Source organism: Macrotis lagotis, chromosome X, assembly GCF_037893015.1.
Source record: "Macrotis lagotis isolate mMagLag1 chromosome X, bilby.v1.9.chrom.fasta, whole genome shotgun sequence".
Lineage (NCBI taxonomy): Eukaryota > Metazoa > Chordata > Mammalia > Peramelemorphia > Peramelidae > Macrotis > Macrotis lagotis.
Window position 1 is genome coordinate 190,059,279 of NC_133666.1, and position 22,677 is coordinate 190,081,955.

At 38.2% G+C, this 22,677-nt stretch overlaps 1 protein-coding gene across 1 annotated transcript in view; it reads left to right on the top strand.

The window, feature by feature from the left end:
* Window positions 1-3,553: 3,553 nt before the first annotated feature.
* Window positions 3,554-22,677, top strand: part of ANP32B (acidic nuclear phosphoprotein 32 family member B) — a 33,510-nt gene continuing 14,386 nt past the window's right edge. Inside the window, exons 1-3 of the mRNA XM_074207224.1 lie at window positions 3,554-3,929; window positions 16,173-16,322; window positions 19,125-19,247. Of these exons, the coding sequence (XP_074063325.1) occupies window positions 3,882-3,929; window positions 16,173-16,322; window positions 19,125-19,247 (321 nt within the window). The 5' untranslated portion in view covers window positions 3,554-3,881. The remainder of the gene's footprint in view (window positions 3,930-16,172; window positions 16,323-19,124; window positions 19,248-22,677) is intronic.

Sequence of the window (22,677 nt, forward strand, 5' to 3'; positions counted from 1 at the left end):
GAAGGGTGATGATAAAAGTGATTTCTTCAGAGTTCTGCTGTGAGATAGCTTTTTTTTTTAGTTACTTCCTCTATGGTTATTAATTTATTATATAACCACTAAATAGTCAATTGTCTACATCTTATAAAAGAGCTCTTAAATTTAGGATTGTAATGAATGTTAAATCAAAATTTTTCTAATTTTTCTATTCATATTTCTTTCTCTTTTTCCATACCCCTGGATCATAATTGAATTGAACCTCACATTTTGCCACTAAGTGGAGTCAGGTCAACTCCAGGTGGTGGGAGGGGTTTGTCTAAGCCTGGGTAATAGATACAAGGCCTCAAGGCAGCATTGCCAATTGCACTGGAACCACACTAAATGTATTTGGGAATCATTTAAAAAATAAGTAAAAATACAATAGAACTTAGATGATATGAATATATTTCAAAGTCAATATGTGTCCTGCAGAGATCCTTTTGAATGATTTAGCAGCCCATATTTCTCTTTGAGATACTAAGCACCTTCTTAATAAGCAGTATGACAGGAATGTGGGTGATATAGCAAAAAAAAAAAAATGGGCTTGGATTCAGGAACCTCAGTTCAAATTTTCTTTAGACATTTCTGATTCCCCTAAGAAAGCCATTTAATCTTTTAGCCTCAGTTTCCTTAACTGTTAAATGGATAGCACCTATCTGACAGGATTTTGAGGATTAAACTTCAAAGCACCATAGTAATGCTAATTGTTATTATTAATTACTGAAAAAGTCAGGAAAACCAGTGCAGGTTTTTATTGAGAAAACCATTTGCTTGATGAGTTGGTGCTTCTTGGTGTTTAAATTATAGATTGTATCCCACTGGTTAATTAACATTCTGCTTTTTCTTTGATTTACAGAAAGCAAAAAAAAAAAATGAGGTAGTTGTGGCTTGCTAACAAAACTGTGGTATTAGGTATACTCATACCAGGGTGTAACTAGCCCTAGCAACCAGCCCACACCACCTGCCATTAAAAAATAGCTAGCAATAACCATTATCTATATAACACTTAAGTATATGAAGTCTTTTATTTTCTCATTTTATCATCACAGGTGGGTGCTACTAATATCTTCATTTTGTAGATGAGGAAACTGAAGCAGATAGCAGATAAGTGACTTTTCTACAGTTACACATTAGCATCTGAGGTTTTCCTGAGTCTAGATCCACTGCTCTATCTACTGTGCCACCTATCTGTTCTCTACATTATGTACAGTCAAGCAGATTATGCATTGTATATATTTTGAAAATATTTAATTTTTTAAACTTAATGGTATGACATACTTTGACATAGGGTTGTTTGCATCATCTTAGTTCTATCTTAACTCACTGATTTTTCAATGTCCTTCAGACATTCCTGACCATGATCCCTTTGTTTGTAGGCTGTCTTGTACCCCCTAGAATGTCCTTCTCACTTTTATCCACATTCTACCTATTATTCAGAGAGACTATCTCAAGTACATCAGTTTCCCTTCCTGTTTCATGACTTGGTTTCACTTCCTGATTCTTATGATCTGGGAGTTTGGTATGTGCAGGGTGTGGGTCCTTGTCAAGTTCGTGTGGTTTGTAATCCTGTCTTCAAAATATTTCAGAATTTCCTCAGACTCTGGGACCTGTTGTAAATGTGGAGAAGCAATTTGTATTTCCTTGAAAATCCCAAAGTTGTTGTTTTGAAACCCAGGCCACCCAAAGCTACCTCAACTGGCTCAGAAATTCTTGGTCATGGTTAGATATCAGGAGTTTGAATTTGTGTGGGAGAGAAAACAATACCTTTATTTCCAATCAGTTGGTTTGCTTTGTAATCCTGTGTATTTTACACATCTGAAAACATTCTGAAAAGGGGTTCATGACCAAAAAAGTTAAGGACCCCTAAATATTGCTAAGAGGAAACAGAAATGGACTTTGTTGGATGCCTCTTCTACCCACAAGTAAAAACCAACAAAAATTACCTATCGATCTCAGATCACTAGGCAAGTTTTTTTAAGTGAGGGATTTTTTTGTGGTTTTGTGGGGGCTTTTCTTGGGAGTAGGTATGCTTTCATAGGATAATGGAGTTTAGAGTGGAAGCTTACTTATCCCAATCCTATTTATTGATTTAAGTCTTGAATTTAAATAATTTACCTACGGAAGAGGCCTTTGAGACCTCAATATAACAAAGAGGAAACTGAGGGCCAAGGTTTCTAGTTCTAACTGCCACTAAGTAGCAGTATGACTTTCTGTAAATCATAATTCACCAATTAGGGCCAGGTTTCTCATCTGTAAAACTGGAATGTGGGGATGAGGGTAGGGGGCGGTGAACCAGGTATTATATTTCATTTATCTTTAGGCTCTTAAGATTCTTGAATTCTCACTTTCTCTAAGATAAATGCTTCTTCAGGTCTCTCTAATCCCTCTCCCCTCCTTCCCTCAAGCCTAATAGTACTAATTTTCTGTACCATTTCATTGAGTACATACAGTACTGCTTTATATTAACTGTTTCTTTGGGGGCCAAGGACTAAATCTTAAACTTCTTTTGTATATTCCTCAGTTCCTGGCACAGTGCTAGGGCAAAATATTCAATTCATTTCATTCAATAAATGCTGCACTTGTTCAATGCATGAATGCACCCTTACCAAATGTATTTGTATTTAAACAGAACTCTTCATTTTAAAGGACTGTATGGTAATTCCAGTGCTACTCCCTGAGTTAGATCACATTGAAAAAAAATTTTGTTGCATACTTTTAAATCCATTTTATTCTCTTTATGTAACTTCCTTCTATTGTTCAAGGAAACAAAGTGAAGGATAGTCAATAGCATGATATATTCTACAGAAAGTTAAAATGAAATCTTAGATCATAATTGTCTTCTCATTCCCAAGACAAAAGCTAAAAATATTTAAAGCTTTGTTTAAATGATTTCCAATACTTTTGATACTTATAAAGTAAGTATAAATAAGTAATAAAAAATGCGTAAAGTATTTTGTTCCTAGCAATAATTCACATAAAAAAATCAAGCAGGATTATTTGGGAGGCTCCCATAAAGCCGCGAGGCAGGATCTGTTCTTGACTAGGGGAAAGAAATCCATTCCGTTAGGCATCCCAGCCACCTGTCAGATAGGGGCACCTCCTTGCCTATGTGGGGGGGTACTCTTTCTGCCCGTCTCTCCTTTCTGAAAAAGGTGCCCGCGTAATTATGCAATAAGTTTGCAATATGATTTTAGCAGTGAAGGGTCTCAATGCGCCGCTCGGTCCGGGACAGCAAGCGATTCCGTATCGTTGGGAAACAACCCACGCCAGCTCGTGCAACGCCAGGTCCGGCTGCCTTCGCACCGGAGGCTGCCCTCTCCGGGCCCACTTCCCACGGACACGTGGCCGGGTGCCCCCTCCGCGATGCCCGCACAGGGGGCGGCGATGGCCGGAAGGCGCTGCCCCGCCCCCTCCCGGAGGCCGGAGCACCCCCCCCCCGAGCCACACGCGGCCGGGCAGCGGGAGGGGCAGCGGGGCCGCGCCGGCCGCTAACGCTCCCGCCGCCCCGCCGCCGCGCCTCGGCGGCCCGTCCCCGTGTGCCCGGCCGTGTGCCCGGCGCGCCCGCCCCTGTGCCGCCGCGCCGCCTGTTTACGCGCGCTGCCGCGCTCGGCCGGGGGCGGCGGTAGCGAGGCCGCACAGCCGCTCTCCAGCCCCTTTTCCCTCCATGGTTTCGCTTCGCTCCCGTGAGTAACTCGGGCTCCGCGGCTCCGCTCGCGCGTTCCTGGGGGAAGAGCCGCCGGCGGGGCCTCCCTCGGCCGCCAAGGACTCGCCTTCGGACGCGGCCTCTCCCGAGCCCCGAGCCCCTCCTTCCCCCTCCGCCCCCGGAAAGTTAGTTGGAAGAGGGGGGGCCGAGAAGCGAGGACATGAAGAGGAGGATCCACCTGGAGCTGAGGAACCGGACCCCGTCGGATGTAAGCGGAGCCGCGCCCGGGGCTGGGGGACGGGGCCGCGCCGCCGGGGCCGCGGGCGGCAGGGAGGCCGGGGAACAAACTTTTCCCCTCCCGCCGCCGGGCCGCGCGGGGCCGGGGGCCGTGTGACGCCGGGAGCCATGTTGCGGCCTCTCCGGGCCGCGGGAGCCCGGCGCCCCGGGAGCCCCCCGCGGCCGCGGAGGCGGCACGAGTGCGAGGGAGGGGCGGGCGGCGGAGGGCGCGGCCGGGGGGAGGGGAGGCGCCGGGGCCGCCTCTCGGGCCAAGTTTTTAAAAAGGGGGCTCGCTTCCCGCCATTTTTCCAGGCTAAAAATAAAACTTTCCCCCCCCCGCCTCCCCTCCCCCTCCCCTCCTCTCCTCCGCGGGCCCGGGCGGGGCGGGGGCGGGGAGGCCGGGCTGCCCGCGGCGGGCCCCCGCCCCCTCCCCGGGGCGCGACCCCTGCGCGCGGGCGGCGGCCGGGCCCCCTCGGCCCGAGGTGCGCCATAGCGCGACGTCGCCATGTTGTCGGCTTCCCGTCTCCCTCCGCGGAGGCCCCTCCGCCCCGCCCCGCCCCGCGCCCGGGCTCCTCCCGCAGGCCCCGCGGCCGGAGCGGCCTGGGCCCGGGCGCCGCCGCCGCCGCCGCCCCCGCCCCCGCCGCACCGCCGCGGTTCTTAAAAGGGCGATGTCGGCGCCTCGAGGTGCCCCGGGCGGAGCGGCGGGGCCGGGGCAGAGCCGGGCCCACAGGCCCCCCAGGACGGGGCTTCCCCGCCGGCCGCCCCCGCGGCCAAAGGACTCCCCCGGGCCGGGCTGGCCGGGCCGCGCTCCCCGCGCCCCGCGCCGGGGCCGCTTCTCGGCGGCGGTGACTGGGCAGAAGCCCGGGTCGGGGGCTGGGGCACAAACGGCCGCGGGGCGAAGTTGAGAAAAATGGGACAGGATGGTCTTCCGGCCACCGGCGTGACCTTGACGCAAAGGCCCTGCCCTAGGGTCTCAGACACTTGGAAAAGTTGGGGCTTTTTGTTGTTGTTTTCAAAATTACATTTGCTCATCCTTCCCCACGCGCGATTAGACTTTTTTTTTTGTCACGGATTCCCTTAAAAGTCTGGTGACTGATGATGATGCTAATAATAATAATGATAATAACAATAAAACTAATAATAATAATACAGCCTTAAAGCTTCCTCCCCGTACGCTGCATTTGGCTGTTCCTCCAACCAGACCCTCCATCTCTCCGGTCTGCCTTTGCCCGGGAACGCTGCTCCTCCCCGGTTCCAGGCTTCCTTCCAGACCAAGCTAAAACCCACCAAATACCCTCCCTTCTCAGCCCTTAATTTTAGTGCCTTGCCTCTTATTGATTACAGGGGGCACGGTGCCCTGTTGTATGTAGAGTAGAGCATGGTTAATTCTTTTATTGACTCAGGGATGTGTGAATGTACATGCATGTCTCCTATCTATGTGTCTCCGTTAGATTCACAAGCAGGGTTGTGGGTAGGGGTGTGTGTGTGTGTTAAACTTATTGGGACCATTTTGTTAAAGAAGTATGATTTTTAACATGTTTAGGAGACAGCCTTGCTAAAGCAATTTATGTATATTTTTTCATTTACATTTTATTTTATATACAATATATATTTAATATATAATATGAAGCCCTCAGAATAATGATTTAAATGCACAGCATAAAATGCTTAGTATTACAAGGGAAACGAGTTAAGAATTTTTCATATATATCGTTAAAAATTTCATTACCATTTTATACACCACCTCCACAATTAAGTCACTTATGACTTGCTTTAAGTGAATAAACTTTTTTAAATTCTGTTTTGCCTTCCAAGTTAGGTTTTTAACCTTTTTGTTTCCTGATTTCCTTTGACAGTCTAATGAAACCTGTATCACTTTCCAGAACAATAATTTAAATGTATAAAATACACAGGATTACCAAAGAAACCAATGATATTGAATTAGTTTTTATTTATGTGTGTGTATATGTGCATATATATATATATAATATGTATATATGTGTGTATGTAGATTTATGATTATGTGCAAGAGCAAGTATTTTTTTTTTATTTTGTTGTATTTTTTAGGTTTTTGCAAGGCAATGGGGTTAAGTGGCTTGCCCAAAGCCACACGGCTAGGTAATTATTAAATGTCTGAGGCCAGATTTGAACTCAGGTATTCCTGACTCCAGGACCAGTGCTCTATCCACTGCGCCGCCTAGCTGCCCCCAAGTATGGTTTTAATAAATGTGCAGGAATTCCAAGTTATAAGTGCTCTCCGAAAGATATCAGGGTTGACTTGGAATTCCCTTATTCCAGGACTGTGGTTTAAGCAGTTATGGACTGAGCACCTGGTAAGCAGCAGGAGAGTGAGTAGGTAGGTGCTGCAGTGAATAAAGTACATGAATTGGAGTCAGGAAAACTTTAGTTCAAATCCTGTCTCCCAACTTTTGCTAGCTTCGTGACCCTATGGGAAAGTCACTTAACATCTCTTTGCCTCTACTTCCTCATCTGAAGACTAGAGATTGAAAATAAGAGAAAAGGGTTTTTGGAAAGGGACTGGCCAGAAGGTACAAAATGGGAATTATGCTAATTAGTGTTGTGAAAGTAGGGTTACTTCACTTGCTAATGTGGGAGAGGCAAGAATTACCTGCCAACTCCTGCTCATTTTCTTTTCAAGATGAAAAGCTTGCTGACTGTTATCCAATACTCCTTTAAAGTGGAGTGGTTGGGTAACACAGGATCAATCATTAGCTTCTGGCCTGGATAAATAAATAGATATAAAATTACTTGTAGTTATTTGAGTATAGCCTTTATATCTGCATATCTTAAAAAACCATGATTTTGCAATACTTATAAGCGGGAAAACTATGAATAAAGAAGAAACACCAAAATTTAAGTTCAGATGAGTATTTTCCTTCAAAAGAAGCTGTCCTTAGAAAAACTATACCCTGTAACCATGATACAGATGTTAAGAACATTTTCTTAAGAATTCTTTTGAGAGGTGGCTAGGCGGCGCAGTGGAAAGAGCACAGGCCCTGGAGTCAGGAGTACCTGAGTTCAAATGCAACCTCAGACACTTAATAATTATCTAGCCGTGTGGCCTTGGGCAAGCCACTTAACCCCATTTGCCTTACAAAAATCTAAAAAAAAAAAAAAAAAAACTTACGAAATGTACCTTTGGGTCCAGGGTAGGAGGCACTGGGGAAAATCGGTCCCATTAGTTATTGTCACGCCTTTTGTTTAAAAGATAGTAATTAATCTAGTATCACCCAACTTATTCACCAGACCTAGATGAATAAAGTTGCTAGTGCTAAAAATCAGATCACCCTCAGCTGCTTCAGTAAGATAGAATGCTGCACCTGGAGTCAGACTTAAATTTGAGTTCAAGCTCTGCCGTTACTGAGAAACTAGGTGGCTAGGTGGGACAGTGGTTTGAGTGCCAGGCCTAGATGACTCTTTTCACCCTGTTTGCCTCAATTTCCTCATCTGTAAAATGAGCTGGAGAGGGAAATGGTACACTATTCCAGTATCTCTGCCAAGAAAGTCCCAAATGAGGTCCCAAAGAATCAGACATGATTGTAAATGATCAAACAACAATTGATCTTGGCTGGGCAAGTTTACCTCTTTAGAAGCCATAATTTTCTTATTTGACAAAGTAGAGAGTTGGATTTGGTGACTTCTGGTGTCACTTGCAACTCTAACTCTGATCCTGTATGCCCTCAGCCTCTGGAGGAGAGTCTATGGATATATAAAGTGGTTATAATGTCAATACAATAGAAAAATTATGACAATTATCTGGATAGCTCAGATTACAAACGTGGCTTTTGCCTCAGTTATTACAGTGCAGGAGCTACCTCCTATATGAAACCTTTCCTGATGCCTCATTTCCTTCTATTCTTTTCTGTTACTCTTATATACTTTGAATTTCCTTATATCCCCCAGCATAGTGAAAAACTCTTTGAAGGTAAGGCTTATTGGTTTCCTCTTTGATTTCACAACACTATTTGACATGCCCATAACATACACTTAAAAAAAAATCCTTGAATTTATTTTGAATTGAACTGATTTAAATATGAATTGAATTTATTGAATAAAGGCAGATAGTGTCCAACTGAGCAAAATGACATTCTATTAGAATAGTCCTGAAGTATGGGAAGAACATTACCACTTTGGATAACCTTGGGATATTGCACATCAGCAAGGGCTTAGGTTTACAATTAAATTCATATTTTGTATAATAGATGACTATAATTAAATATATATTAGTTCTTTGTGTAAAGTCTTATCTTCACCTTTATAAGGGACGGATAAGTAGGTGGGACAATAAAATAATTAATTTTGGGGGAAGGTATTGTTAAAGCGGTATATTTAGAAGACAACCTTGCTAAAACAGTTTTAAGCATATTTTTTTCATTTAAATTTTATTTTCTTTTTAATTAATATGAATTTTCTCTCTCACTCATCTCTTATCACTGACTGAAAAAGAAAACCAAAACAGTCTCAAAACATGCATACAAAAGTAAAGCACATTCCCCTTATTGACTTGGTCCAAAAATTCATTTCTCATTCTACCTATTGAGTTCATCATCTCTCTGTCAGGAGATTGGAATTGTGCCATCTTTGGTCTTCTGGAATTATGAGTTGTCATTGTGATCAAACTAACAAACGCCTGAATTCAAATTTGGTCTCATACTTAATAGCTGTGTGACTCTGAGCAAGTCGAATAATTTCTGTTTGCTTCCATTTTCTCAACAGTTAAGTGGGGAATAATGTACCTTGCTTCATTGGTGTGATGTTCAAATGAGATAATGTATATCTTTTAATTGTCTAGTACTTAGTAGGCACAATAGAAACGCTTATTCCCTTTCCTTCCCAATGTCTCATACCTCATGGGTGACAGGGGCAAGATCCCAACCTCTCCAAATTTAGCAGTTTTTTCCCACTACACCAACTCCTATAAATTATAAAATCATAAAGCCTAAGATGGAATTCTAAGGTGAAAAGGCAATGAACTTAAACAAACACTATAATTATCATCTGTTCTTTATAGGAAAATAGCACCAGATTTGGAGTGAGAAGACCTGCCTGCCCCTTATTAAGGCCTTGAGAACTCAATTAACCTCTCTGGCACACGCTTTCTTAATATATAAAATAAGAGTGTAGTATTGGATGACTCTTAAGATTTCTTCCAATTCTAAATCTCCAATCCTTTAAATAAAAAACTGAAAATTGTTGTGAAGAATTTTCAAATTTTAATTACTGTTACAAGTTATAAAAAGCTTGCAAACAAAAATGTTCTACTTCTCACCAAGTGGTTATGTTAAGTTTTTAAATCACTCTTATGTTATTTGGTACTTACTTGAGTTCAAGTATTTTTATATAATATTTTACACAAATATTTCAATTATTGGCAGAATCCATATGGTTGCCACTTTTTTTTAAAGGTTTTTGCAAGGCAAATGGGGTTAAGTGGCTTGCCCAAGGCCACACAGCAAGGTGATTATTAAGTGTCTAAGGCCGAATTTGAACCCAGGCATTCCTGACTCCAGGGCCGGTGCTCTATCCACTGTGCTACCTAGCCACCCCTGGTTGCCACTTTTAATGGCTTTATGGTATGTCGGCCTATAAATCTAGAGCTAGTTTCTTTATCTGTAAAATATAACAAGGATCAAATGAGATAAATATAGCAAACCATAAACAAATAAAGGTACACACAGATATAGACAGACAAGTGTGTATGTCTATATAGCTATAACTATGTTTCTATATATAAAATATCAGCTATAATTATTGTATGTCATGAACTTTGGGATGCTCACCATTCTTATTTACCTTTCCTATATGCTATCCAGTTGACTTGTAGCCTCCTTAAACTGTAGTGAGTAATCAATCCTAACTATTCCAGTTATGATCCCACCAGAGTAGATTCCAAAAGATCCTCTTCTTCCTGGAAGTAATGCAGCCCAAGGTCATGTTAGCTTTTTGGTCCATTACATCACACCTATGGCTCATTGGGCTTGTATTGCAGTCTACCAAAATCCTAGCTCTTTTTGGATAAATTGCTATATATCCATGTTGTGTATGAAAGGCCTATATTACCAAATTATTCCTCAGAAAGATTAAGCAATTGAAGTACTACTTGGACTATATGCCTGTTTCTCCATAGAACTCTTGACACTGTGTTTTATCACTTTTATTTTAGCTGGTATGATAAATATATGTGTGTATTCATACATATATGTATATATATATATATTACTGTAAAAACTTTTAAATAGTATATTATCACTTTCTTGGTATATAAACCATCTGTGGTATATTTTTATTTCTTTTGATTGCTTGTGCCTTTTATTTTTTTTGTCCCTATTGTATCTAGTTACCTATGAATCTTTGTACCTAGTTTGATACTCATTGGATTTCATCAATACCATCAAAATAGCTAGAATTTATAGAGAACTTTAAGGTTTGTAGAGCACTTTATAAATACTAATATCTCATTTTATCCTCACAACCCTGGGAGGTAGATGTTATTATCCCCATTTTATAGAAAAGAAGACTAAGGCAGACAGATTAAATGATTTGCTTTTCCAGGGTCATACAGCTTATATCTGGGGTCATATTTGAACTCAATTCTTCCTGATTCAAGGTCTAACACTCTATCCACTGGGTTACCTAGTTTCCTTTAAATTCTTCTATGTTTTTCATTCTAACCATTTGCCAGATAGAGGCTTTCCTTTTTTTTTTTTTTTGTACTTTTGTTTGCTTAACTATATTATTGTACATTCTTTATTTTGTCAAAGTGGACCAGTGACATCTTAGGTGATATCTTGACTCATGGGTGAATTGGATTTATATGACATAGAGTTGCACAAAACCATCAGCCTCAGTCACTCTTCCCAGGTCATCAAAGTCCAGTGGCAGGACAAAAGTCAAGTTGACAACTGGCAGAGGCCTGGGATGCAACGGATGACTCCACTCCACAGTATCTGCTTCAGTCACTTGCTTGACCATTCGAACAAATTGTTCTCATCTGCCTAATCCAATGGGGGAAGTGTTCACACATGTGGGATAGACATCCCTCTAACTCACTGGGGGATTTGAGGCTTGTTAGTTCCCCTTAACCATGTTTGGTTGTCTGACAAGATGGTTTTATCAGGGTGTGAGCACTTTTCATCTTGGAACTGTAGGTGAGAGTTGGGTAAAGGTGGACACCAAAAGCGAATGAGCAGCACTGAAAAGGACTCAGCAAACATTTATTCTGGAAATGCAGGTCCTCCCTTAAACACCCATCCACTCTAATGACTATATAGAGCTTAAAGTATATGTAGGGAGTAGGTGAAATTAGTCTAGAAAAGTATACTAGAGCAAAATTTTAGAGGGCTTTGAATGTCACACTCAAGACCTTGTATAATATGTATTGAGAAACCGTTTTAGAACAGGGAGATGATTTGATCAGATCCATGCATCAGAAATTATTCCTAATTGCACTGTGTTTTAAAAGGCTATAGTATGGATCTGAAGAGATGCAAGGGAACTATTACAGATTTTGTTGGAGCTGTATTTTTTTGATTTACAATTGTATGTATGTACACCCACACACATCCACACAAAGCAAGGAACCAGATCTGTCTTTTGGCCACCAAATATGTTTCTATGTGTCTATGTCACTCTGTGGATGAACTTGTGTCTATCTGACACTGTATTCGTATCTTTGTGACTGAGTTTGGATGCCTGTTTGAGTTTGTATTTATGTGACCCTTCTCTCCCCTCTGTGTTGCTGTTGCCTTCTGACCCCTTGTTCCTATGTGTGCCCCATTGCTCTCACCAAAATTCTCTGAAACAGGAAGTCCTTGGTAATCTCTTTAAGCAAAAAAGGAAACAGCATTGGGGCCCTTCACTGATTTTACTACCTTTTTCTGACTCTGTTCCCTCACTTGCCCTCAAATCTAGCTCTCAAATCTTAAATAACTATAATAATATTAACATGTATTAAATAGGCATATGATCATTTTCATTTTCCTGGTTATAAAAAGTTGAATCTATCAGGACTTTTTAACTCCTAAAGGAGCTAATTTTTATTTTTATTTTCTCATCTTCCACTTGACCCCTCCCCCTAAGCAGACACACCTGTCTGTCTTGAGATGAAAAGTGGACCTTTCAGTCTTGGTGTGTAGATCCTTCCCCCACCCCACCCCCCAGCATAAATAACTGAAAATGTTTAAATAAATATTTAACTCCTAAAAAGATTTTTTTTCTATGCCAAAAGGTTATTTAAAATAAAATTTAATTAAATAAAACCATTCATAATATCTAATGCCCACCTTTGCTTAACAATTTTAAGGGGAAAAAAGAATGAAATTTAAAGAAATACAAGTGGTTACAACTGGAAACCTTGCTAAAAAAAAAAAACAAAACTTGAGCTGTTGCCAGTCACTCTGTAGTTTAAACCTGGCCTAAGTAGATTCACTTATTTGTTTTAGGGACCTAGACTTTCTAACTTTTTCTTAGCCTGTATTCCTCACTTTAGACTATAGTTGGTTTAGCACACAGTAAAGAACACTTGTCACTTTGTCCTGCTGTCTGCTTGCTGTTTCTGGCTGTTTAGCCTTTGGACATTAGTCATTTTCAAAAACCTTTCTAGTAGTTTATCACTCTCTGCTGACTCCAGTACTGACTCGATTCAGTATCTGTACTGGGAAGTGTGTACCAGTTTGTACTACATGACTCTTCTACACGACTTCGGCTTTTTTAGCTTTCCTTGTCAAAAAGAGAAGACATTTTCTTTCATTCCCTTTTCCAAATATATATTCTGGGGATTAAGGAGAGAGTTCAGATGGAGTTATCTAGCTAACTTTCAAGTGATTTGTTGGTTTAGGAATGAAAACGATTTTGCTATTTATAATGGGGGAGGGGAGGGATAAGACAAAAACAAATGACTAATTGTGTTAGTGTTTGTAATAAATATCTTCAGATTGCTAGTATAGTAACAAATAGAGATGACTGTGACTTGGAAATTAAGAAACTTAGAGCCTGGAAGATGCCAATGAGTTGGACAGATGTCATGAAAACAGATCAGCTGTTATTAAGAAGCCATGTTGCTTGTGATTTTTCTCTGATCATATACAGACAATTCTGTGGACATATATAAATATATGTACATGGAATCTATTATATATAATAAGAGTAATAGATCAGGTGAATATTACTGAAATTATGTATCTAGACTTCAGTCAAGTTTTTGAGACTTCTATAGTATTACGGATTAGATGGTAAAATGCATGCTGACTGTGAGAATGGTTAAGTGGAGAAGAGCTATCCCAAAGCATTTTTGACTCTGATTCTATTGTGAGATTTTAATGATGTATCACAAAGATCTTCCTAGGGCCCTTATTGTTGAACATTTCTATCAGTTGGTTAAGTTTATTAAAATTGAGGTAGCAGGAATCTGTTAGAATATGAATATATAAGAGAATCAGTATCCAAAATATTTTTAACAGTATAGAACAATGTAGCAAATATTACAAAATACTAAATTCAGTAGGGATAAGTACAAAGTCCAACAGAATAATAGATCTAGAAGAGACTTCAGAGGTCAGCTAGTTTAACCTTATTTTAAAGAGATTGAGGTTCAGAGTGGGGCTTAAGTGACTTCCCCAGAGGGAAGTACTCTGACTCCAGAGCTCTTTCCACTACACTGTGTTGCCTCTTCAAAAAAAAACTGCACATATACAAGATTGGGTGAGATGGGGAGGGAAATAAAATCTAGGGCTTCTCAAGTGAAGACTTATTAAGAGTCAAGGATATAATGTACCTGAGCCACAGGCTGCAGTATTAAAAATGAAAGTTATCAAGTGGTCTTTGTAACAGGGAGCCCTGACTTCAGAGAGACCTTAGGGATGACAGTAGGATCCCAGCTGTAGGTCATCCAGGATACAGGTTCATTCATCACTTCCACATTTTTTTAATGCCCTATGGACTTCAAACATCAGTCAACACAGCAGCATGTCCCAGCACCCATAAACCCCCTAGAGAACACATGTAGCACAGAGAGCAGACGCTCAGGGAAAGGCAACCTTTGAATACATGAACCTCTTAACGTTTATTTGTTACAACAAGGCTCCATCTGTCCCTTTGTTCATTCAGCATCAAAAGATTTTGCATAAGTGGTAAAGGCTAGTCTCAAAACACCAGAAGTGAACCTCTGCTTCCTCCTGATTTTATGGACTGGTTGCAAGCAGTACCAATATGAAAGATAGCCTGTACATATTATTGGCCATAACTATAGCCTTGTAACCTGACTTTATTAACTGTGCTTTTAATATTTGTAAGATTGACATCTGGAAGAGAGATAGTTGTTCTTCTTAATTCTTGATGACCATCAAGAGGAGAATAAGAACCACTGGGTATATAATAGAACAACAGATCTCAGCTCACTGGAAAGTAGAACTTTTTAACAGAGCTATCTGAAAATGGATTAGATTGGCTCGACCAATTCTTTGATTCTGAGATCAATAGTCTAAACATACATAGTACTAGCATAGTAAGGCAGGTTCTCCAAATTTATTGACATCTATAATCATGACCCAAGTTATTATAGACTATGTATAGGATTGTGATAATTTGCTTATTTGGTTTATATTATTCATGAAATCATAGGTGTCTTAAAAATCCATTACTAAAAGGTTTCTTTCACATAGGACCTAAACTATTCATTATAATTCAAGTAACTTAAACTTGTATAGTAATCTGTACCCTAAAAAGTATTGTTATATTTAATCTTTTTCTGTTGTTTTGTTTTGGCAAGGCTATGGGCTTGTTAACTTGCCCAAGGTCACACAGCTAGGTAATTATTAAATGTCTGAGGTCAGATTTGAACTCAGATTCTCCTAACTCTAGGGCTGGTGCTCTAACCACTACACCACCTAGCTTCCCCTCACATATTTAATCTTAATAAATCTGTGAGACAGACAGAATAGGTATTATCCCTATTTGGGAGATGAAGAAATGAAGACGGAGATGATATGGCCACATAGCTAATAACTTGAAATTGAGGTTTGATTTTTCAGAGAAATTGATATGAAGTGGATTTTTATATCAGGGAGCCACTTTGGATTGTTGAAACCTCTGTACAATTTCCTAAATGCAGTTTTACTCTGCTCCTTTATTGTGGGCATATTTCATTATCCAAGTGCAAAATCTAGCTACCACTCTGTCTAATCTATGAGTATACTCATCTGACAGCCTAACACAGTGTGGAAAATCCCCTGTCCCTCTATTTTTTGCTGCTCTGTGAGGTGATACTCTAATCTTTCACTATCTTCAGTAATGATTTATAAATAAATTTTGAACTAGTCTTGGCCTTGGTTGCCATGTCTTTTTATTTGACAAGATTGTATATTTATTGGTTGAAACAGTTTCTAAGCTCTTTTGGCCTATTGTTGGGATGAATTTTTTACTTAAACAGATGTAGAAATTGGGATGAATTTTTTAGTTAAACAGATGTAGAAATTAAGTCATAGGGATAGGGTGGCTAGGTGGTGCAGTGGATAGAGCATCAGCCTTGGAGTCAGGAGTACCTGGGTTCAAATCCGGCCTCAGACAAAGAATAATTACCTAGCTGTGTGGCTTTTGGACAAGCCACTTAATCCCATTTGCCTTGCAAAAACCTAAACAAAAGAAAAAAGAAATTAAGTCATAAATGTTCTTTTTTTCAAAGATGAAGGAATTTTGGAGAAATTGAAAATAGAATTTATGTAAGAGCAAAGCCCCTCTTTTGCCATAAAATTTAAAATTCTAAGCTAAGGCTTCATGATCTTGGTATTGGGGGGGGGCGGGGAATAACCTCTTCTTTGTATGGTTGATCAGTTCCTCTTGAAGTAATAACTTCCCCTTGTCTAGATGAATTCTGCCATTTTTCCCTCTTCAATATTGCCTCATTCAGGAATGACTTTGAAAAAAAGTAAAAAGACTGAAGAAGATAGCATTTTTCCTTATTTTTTTAAATGACTATATTTTTATTTTCTTCTTTGAAAAGTATAAAATGCATAGTTTTGTAGCTGAAATTTCTTTTATAGAGTAACACCCCCATCTTGTGGCTTATTGGAATATTGTCACTAAAGACATTAAATCATGTTGCATTTAAACAACAGTTTACTTGGGGAAAAGTATTTCTAGGAAAGCATTTTGGAGGAAAGTGGGATCTAGAACTAATTATGTTTATTTTAAAAATCATTTTTTTTCTCCTCCTTCATAGGTAAAAGAACTTGTCCTGGACAATTGTAGGTCAGATGATGGGAAAATAGAGGGTTTAACTGCTGAATTTGTGAATTTAGAGTTCCTCAGCTTAATAAATGTTGGGTTGTCTACAGTTTCAAATCTCCCTGAACTACCTAAGCTGAAAAAGGTAAGAATTTATCCTTTTGCTTTAACAATAAAAATAGCAATTTCCTCATGAGGATTTACATGATTGTATGTAGATCATGTTCCAGTTATAGCATAACAGAATGTTAGAGTCAAAAATCTGCCTTGGAAATTAATCTGTCCTTTTATTTTATAGATGAGGAAATAGAACCAGAAAGATGGAATAATTTGCCCAGTAGTTGAACTTTTAATATTGTCGATATAGTGAAGTCATTTTTCTACAATTGGATCATTTAATTTGATGTGGAATTTTTCCTCTATTTCATTTTTTGACAGATTGATAATTGAAACTATCTCTCTAAGAATCCAAAAAGAATATAATCATGCTTTGAGTACTGCATTTTACCTTGAATGTCCATTTAGGTTTAACTTACTTTGATTTTTTGTTTGTTTGTTTGTTTGTTTGTTTGTTTGGTTGGTTTTGTTTGTTTGTTTGGTTGGTTTTAATTAAAGATTTTATTTTTTTGAGTTTTACAATTTTTCCCCCCAATCTTACTTCCCTCCCCCACCTACTCCCCTCAGAAAGCAATTTGTCAGTCTTTACATTGTTTACATGTTGTACATTGATCCAAATTGAGTGTGATGATATATGAGATAACAACATCAGACAATAAAATATCATTTTTTTTTCTAAATTAAAGGGAATAGTCCTTGAAATTTGTTTAAACTCCATGGTTCTTTCTCTGGATACAGATGTTATGTATTCTCCATTGCAGAGAGCCCAAAATTGTCCCCGATTGTTGTATTGATGGAATGAGTGAGTCCATCAAGGTTGATCATCACCCCCATGTTGCTGTTAGGGTGTACAGTGTTTTTCTGGTACTGCTCATCTCACTCAGCATCAGTTCATGCAAATCCCTCCAGGCTTCCCTGAATTCCCATCCCTCCTGGTTTCTGATAGAACAATAGTGTTCCATGACATACATATACCACAGTTTATTAAGCCATTCCCCAATTAAAAGACTTTTACTTGATTTCCAATTCTTTGCCACCACAAAGAGGGCTACTATGAATATTTTTGTACAAGTGATGTTTTTACCCCTTTTCATCATCTTTTCAGGGTATATACTCAGAACTTACTGTGGAAAGTAAGAATACCTGAATAGAAAATTTGGAAGGACAATACATTATCAATTATGGCATTGTAAGGGCATACTACATAATTAAGGGAAAGTGTAGATTAAATAGCATCTATAATTTCTCACAACTTTGTCGTAAAATTATAGAGCATTGCTATTCAAGGGAACTAGATAATTGACTAGGGTTACTTTTTTATGTGTGAATAGATAAGCAATAAATAAAAGTAGTAGTTCATCAATCAAAACCTATAATTTGGAATCTTCAGGAATTCTGCTGCAATTTTAATTTTCAGTAAGAAGTTTTTAAGTAATAAGGTGAATTTTTATTGCAAAGAAAATCATATAGAAATTTATAAAAAGGCTTCTGTATTTTCATGTTTCAGCAGATGCCCATAGTTAAAGGGTTTTGTTTATTCTCTACAATGAAAAGTAATCTACATTATAACAAATGCTTTCTAGGCTCTTGAAAAGGACTATAGATCAATCATATATGTCTCTTCCTATCTGTGTGTATCATATTTCATTTCTTTCATCTCTCTAACTAAGCTTCCAACTGGTGTAGAAAGTGTTGAACTTTGAGTCAGAAAGACTTATCTCAAGTTCAAATCAAGACATGGGGCAGGTTCCTAATCCTGTTTTTCTCAGTTGCTAAATGAGATCTCAGTTGCCTAAATGAGATCACAAAGAGTTAAAATAACTGAAAGTGACTGAACAAAAAATTAACTTGAAAATAATTTTTTGCCAATCAGACTCCCCTCCCTGAAAATGTATCAGGGATCCACAGATTTTCCTGGACCACACTTTGAGAAACACTAGCAGAGTAGACAGTTGGCCAAGGGTCTTGTCTTGGAGTTTGGGAAGATTCTGGTCCTTTTTCTGACACATTGCTGTGGGGGCAGTTCACCTCAACTCTCAGAACCCCGGCAACTAAGAAAGCATCCTGTTCTACTTGGGTTCTTGTAAAAATACATATATTTTGATAATTGTATTTCAATAATTTATTTCTTTTGTGAAATTTCATGTTTTATTTTACACATTTACACACATGTTATTCTGTAAAGGGATCCCATAAGGCTTCACTAGACCATCAAAGTATAGTTCATTACACACACACAAAAGATTAAGAACCTCTGTTCCAAGACTATAAGCTAAGGAGAAAGGACTGAGCTACATCATTGTAAGGAATTTCCTACCACCCAAACCTCCAGCCCTGCCAAGCCCTCCAAAATGGTTCAGTAGAACTTTAGAAGGTTTGGATGTATTAACAGAAATGATTCACACATTGAAGTAATTTCATAACTATTTTTAAAGGGTTTGTTGCAAATTGTGTTAAGTTTCTGAGTAAGGAGTTCTAGGAACACTGACTATTCTCATGTGAAGTAGAAAAATATTAGAATATTAAAGTATAAATAATATAAAATGATTGTATTTAATTATGAATATTATACATATTCTAAAGTATATTATAATCATCATAATAACAAAATAATGTTCATTTTTTCTTTCTCCTGCTTAAACTAAAACTGAATTTGTATGCTTATCATTATGATAATGATTTTAGGTCAAAGTTTAAGACTTTGTTGTCACTATAGAAATAAGCTTCATTTGATTTTAACATATATTTTAGAAACTTTCTTATTTGATGAATACTTCGAGGGACTATATTTCATTACAGCTAATACCCCTCCACCTTCTTTCCTTTCCAGCTTGAACTCAGTGACAATAGAATTTTTGGAGGCCTGGATGTATTAGCAGAAAAACTTCCAAATCTCACACATCTAAACCTAAGTGGAAACAAACTGAAAGATATCAGTACCTTGGAACCTTTGGTAAGTAATGAACAATTTGGAAAGAAGGACTTTTTTACTGTGTAAATTCAGTTTTTTAAGATCTACTACTGGAGAAGCATTTAGTAATCTTTTATTTGCAAGAAATATATTACCATAATTTTATTTATGAAATAAATGTATTTCAATACTTAAACTAATTTTAAAGCTCAGAATCCTTTAATTTATTTAAATCAGTTAATTATTTATTTCTAATTTTGTTCTTCCCAAGCCTGCAGAATTTATTTAAGTCTACTAAATCAGTCTTAGGCTGTTTATAGTACCATACTTACTATGTTGAATAATAAACTGGTCTACAATTTTTGTATTCTACTAAAAGATACTACCATCTAGCAGGAAAATCCTAAGCTTTATATTATAGGAAATAATTTCTGACACTTCAAAAAAAGATAGGATATAAAAGATAGGGTTTTGAATACTTTTACACACTGATGAAAAATGAAGTAAACAGAAGCAAGACAATTTGCAAAATAAACAACAACATTGTAAAAATAGATGAGTTTAAAGGACTTAAGAATTCTGATAATTGCAATCACCAATCACAGTTCAAGAGGATCAGTAATGAAAGACTTCCTGAGCAAGAGATGATGGACTCAAGATGTAAACTGGACATGGCCAGTGTAGAAATTCATTTTACTTGACTATACATTTTCGTTATAAGAGTGTTTTTTTGGTTTTTTGTTTTGTTTTTTAGTGGAGGGGAGTAGGTGAAGGGGACATGAGTAGGAGGAAGAGAAAATAAATATGTGTTGAAAAATACTTTCAAATTTGGAACTAAAAAAAGTTTAATGAAAAAAGCATTTGGAACTGAAAATAAAAATAAGTTTAAATGCTTTAATTAAATGTTTTATTTGGGGAAAAAAAGAAAAACTCTTCACTCTCCTCAAGATGGCACAAGTATTGGCAACAAAGTAATCTAACTCTCAATTTCTTTAGCAAAAATAAAAGATTATAAAATTATAAATATAAGGAGAAATTGCAGTTAGTATATTTTATCAGCATAGGTAGGGATCCAGATGGGAAAGCACAACCTGGGAGGGCAATTCACTGAAAAGTTACAGCGTGGGGACTAAAAGCCTCAAAACCTTAAGCTGTTTGACTATACCCTAAATCAGACTGCCTCAGTGCATATGCCCTGTATAGACTGTCCTGGCTAAGCCACCCATCACATACTATCCTGAGGCATGTTTCCATGTGGACTCTAACCTGACACGATGCCTGCAAGTTGCATGTCTCACTGAGCCAGGCCACCCTTTTTTTGCTGTCTTTGATGGCCAACTGTTTTTAAGAACTTATAAAATCGAGTGCTTGTTATTCAGACCTCAAACAGTATAGAGCAGTAAAGAAGGCCCATAATTCTTCCCAGAAATGTACAGAGCCTAGCCCTGATACAAATTCTAGTTCATGAATCAAAGATGGAAAAATGAGTAAGCTAAAGATGACACTGACAATAAAGGAATCTTATGGAATCAGGGACACTCATGACACAAATCTAGATGAGAATAATCTACAGAGAGAGACTGAACAAAATTCACAAACTTACCTTTAAGCTATACTTGGATTTCTGAAAGAAATGAAGCAAGTTTTTAATGATCATACAATTGATAAAAGAGAAAAGAATGACAAAGGAACTAAGAACTCTATAAGAAAGAATTAGGAGAATAAACAACTTACAAGACAACAGACTCCTTGAAAATTAATGGGACCATATAGAAATCATTGACTTCATGAGCCAACAACAAATACTAGAAAAAACCCAAAAGACTAAAAAAAAATAAGAAAATGTAAGGTTTTTCCTTCATCCATTGGGGAATGGCTGAATAAGGGATGTTATGATTGTGATAGAAAACTATTGATGGGGCAGCTAGGTGGCATAGTGGATAAAGCACCGGCCCTGGAGTCAGCAGTACCTGGGTTCAAATGTGACCTCAGACGCTTAATAATTACCTAGCTGTGTGGCCTTGGGCAAGCCACTTAACCCCATTTGCCTTGCAAAAAAAAAACTAAAAAAAAAATAAGGCTTTGTATAAGAAACATGTCCTAAATAAATCTAAACTTTAATGAAAATTAATATTACAATTTCTGTATTTCCTTGAACTGCTAAAGTTACACGTCCCTATGATGGACTACAAAAATTTTATCCGTATTCTACCTACAAAATAAAATGAGCACTTAATTAACAGGAAGTAAAATTCAAATGTTTAATATTCCCTTTTAAACTTGTCACCTAGGAATGCAGTCATACCTCTTCCCATGTAATATATCTTGAAAATCTCTTTCAAATTATAGAAACTTACTCATTTGAGGGGCGGCTAGGTGGCGCAGTGCATAGAGCACCAGCCCTGGAGTCAGGAGTACTTGAGTTCAAATCCGGCCTCAGACGCTTCATAATTACCTTAGCTGTGTGGCCTTGGGCAAGCCACTTAACTCCGTTTTCCAAAGGATCCATGATGAAAAAAGGTTACCCACCTTCAGAAAGAGAAATAATGAATTTAGATTGCAGATTTTAGCATGCACTTTTTACTTTCTTTATTTTTCTTGTTTTCTTTGTGTGTTTTGCAACATGGCTAAAATGGAGTTCAAAAAAGAAAGGAACAAAAAAATGTAAGACATTTCCTTATCCAAAACAACTATATACAATGACTTGACTAACATCTTAATAATTAAAGAGACATTAAATGAATTATAGGTAGAAAGAGACAATAAAATTATAATAATGGGACTGAAGTTCACCTTCTCTTGACACAGATGAGTCTAACCAAAAAATAAGAAAAAGGACTTGAATAGAATTTTAGAAAAATTAGATATAATAGATTTCTAGTGATTATTAAAAATGGAAGAAGGGATTCTTCAGTTGTGCATGGAACTTTATAAAAATTGATCATTTCTTAAGACCTAAAAACTTCACAAATGTAGAAAAGCATAAATATTAAGCATATCCTTTACCAAACACATACAATCAAATTATATTCAAGAAAGATCTTTGAATAAAAGATTAAGTTAAAGGAAACTAGACAGCTTAGTCCTAAAAAATAGGTAGTTAAAAAACAAAACTATAAGCAATAGAAAATTTTGTCAAAGAAAATCACAAGTGATGGAATATATCACTTTTAAGATTCAGATAAGTCAATTTTTTTAAGGTTTTTTTGCAAGGCAGTGTTGCTCAAGACCACACAGCTAGGTAATTATGAAGCGTCTGAGGCCAGATTTGAACCCAGGTTCTCCTGGTTCCGGGGCCAGTGCTCTATCCACTGCGCCACCTAGCCGCCCCCCAGATAAGTCAATTCTAAAGGAAAGTTTGTATCTCTAAATTCTTTCATCAATAAATAAAAGAACATGTATATTTAAAAAAAGCTAGAAAACATTTTAAAACCTCCAACTAAACAATAAACTAGAAATTCTGAAAGCCAAA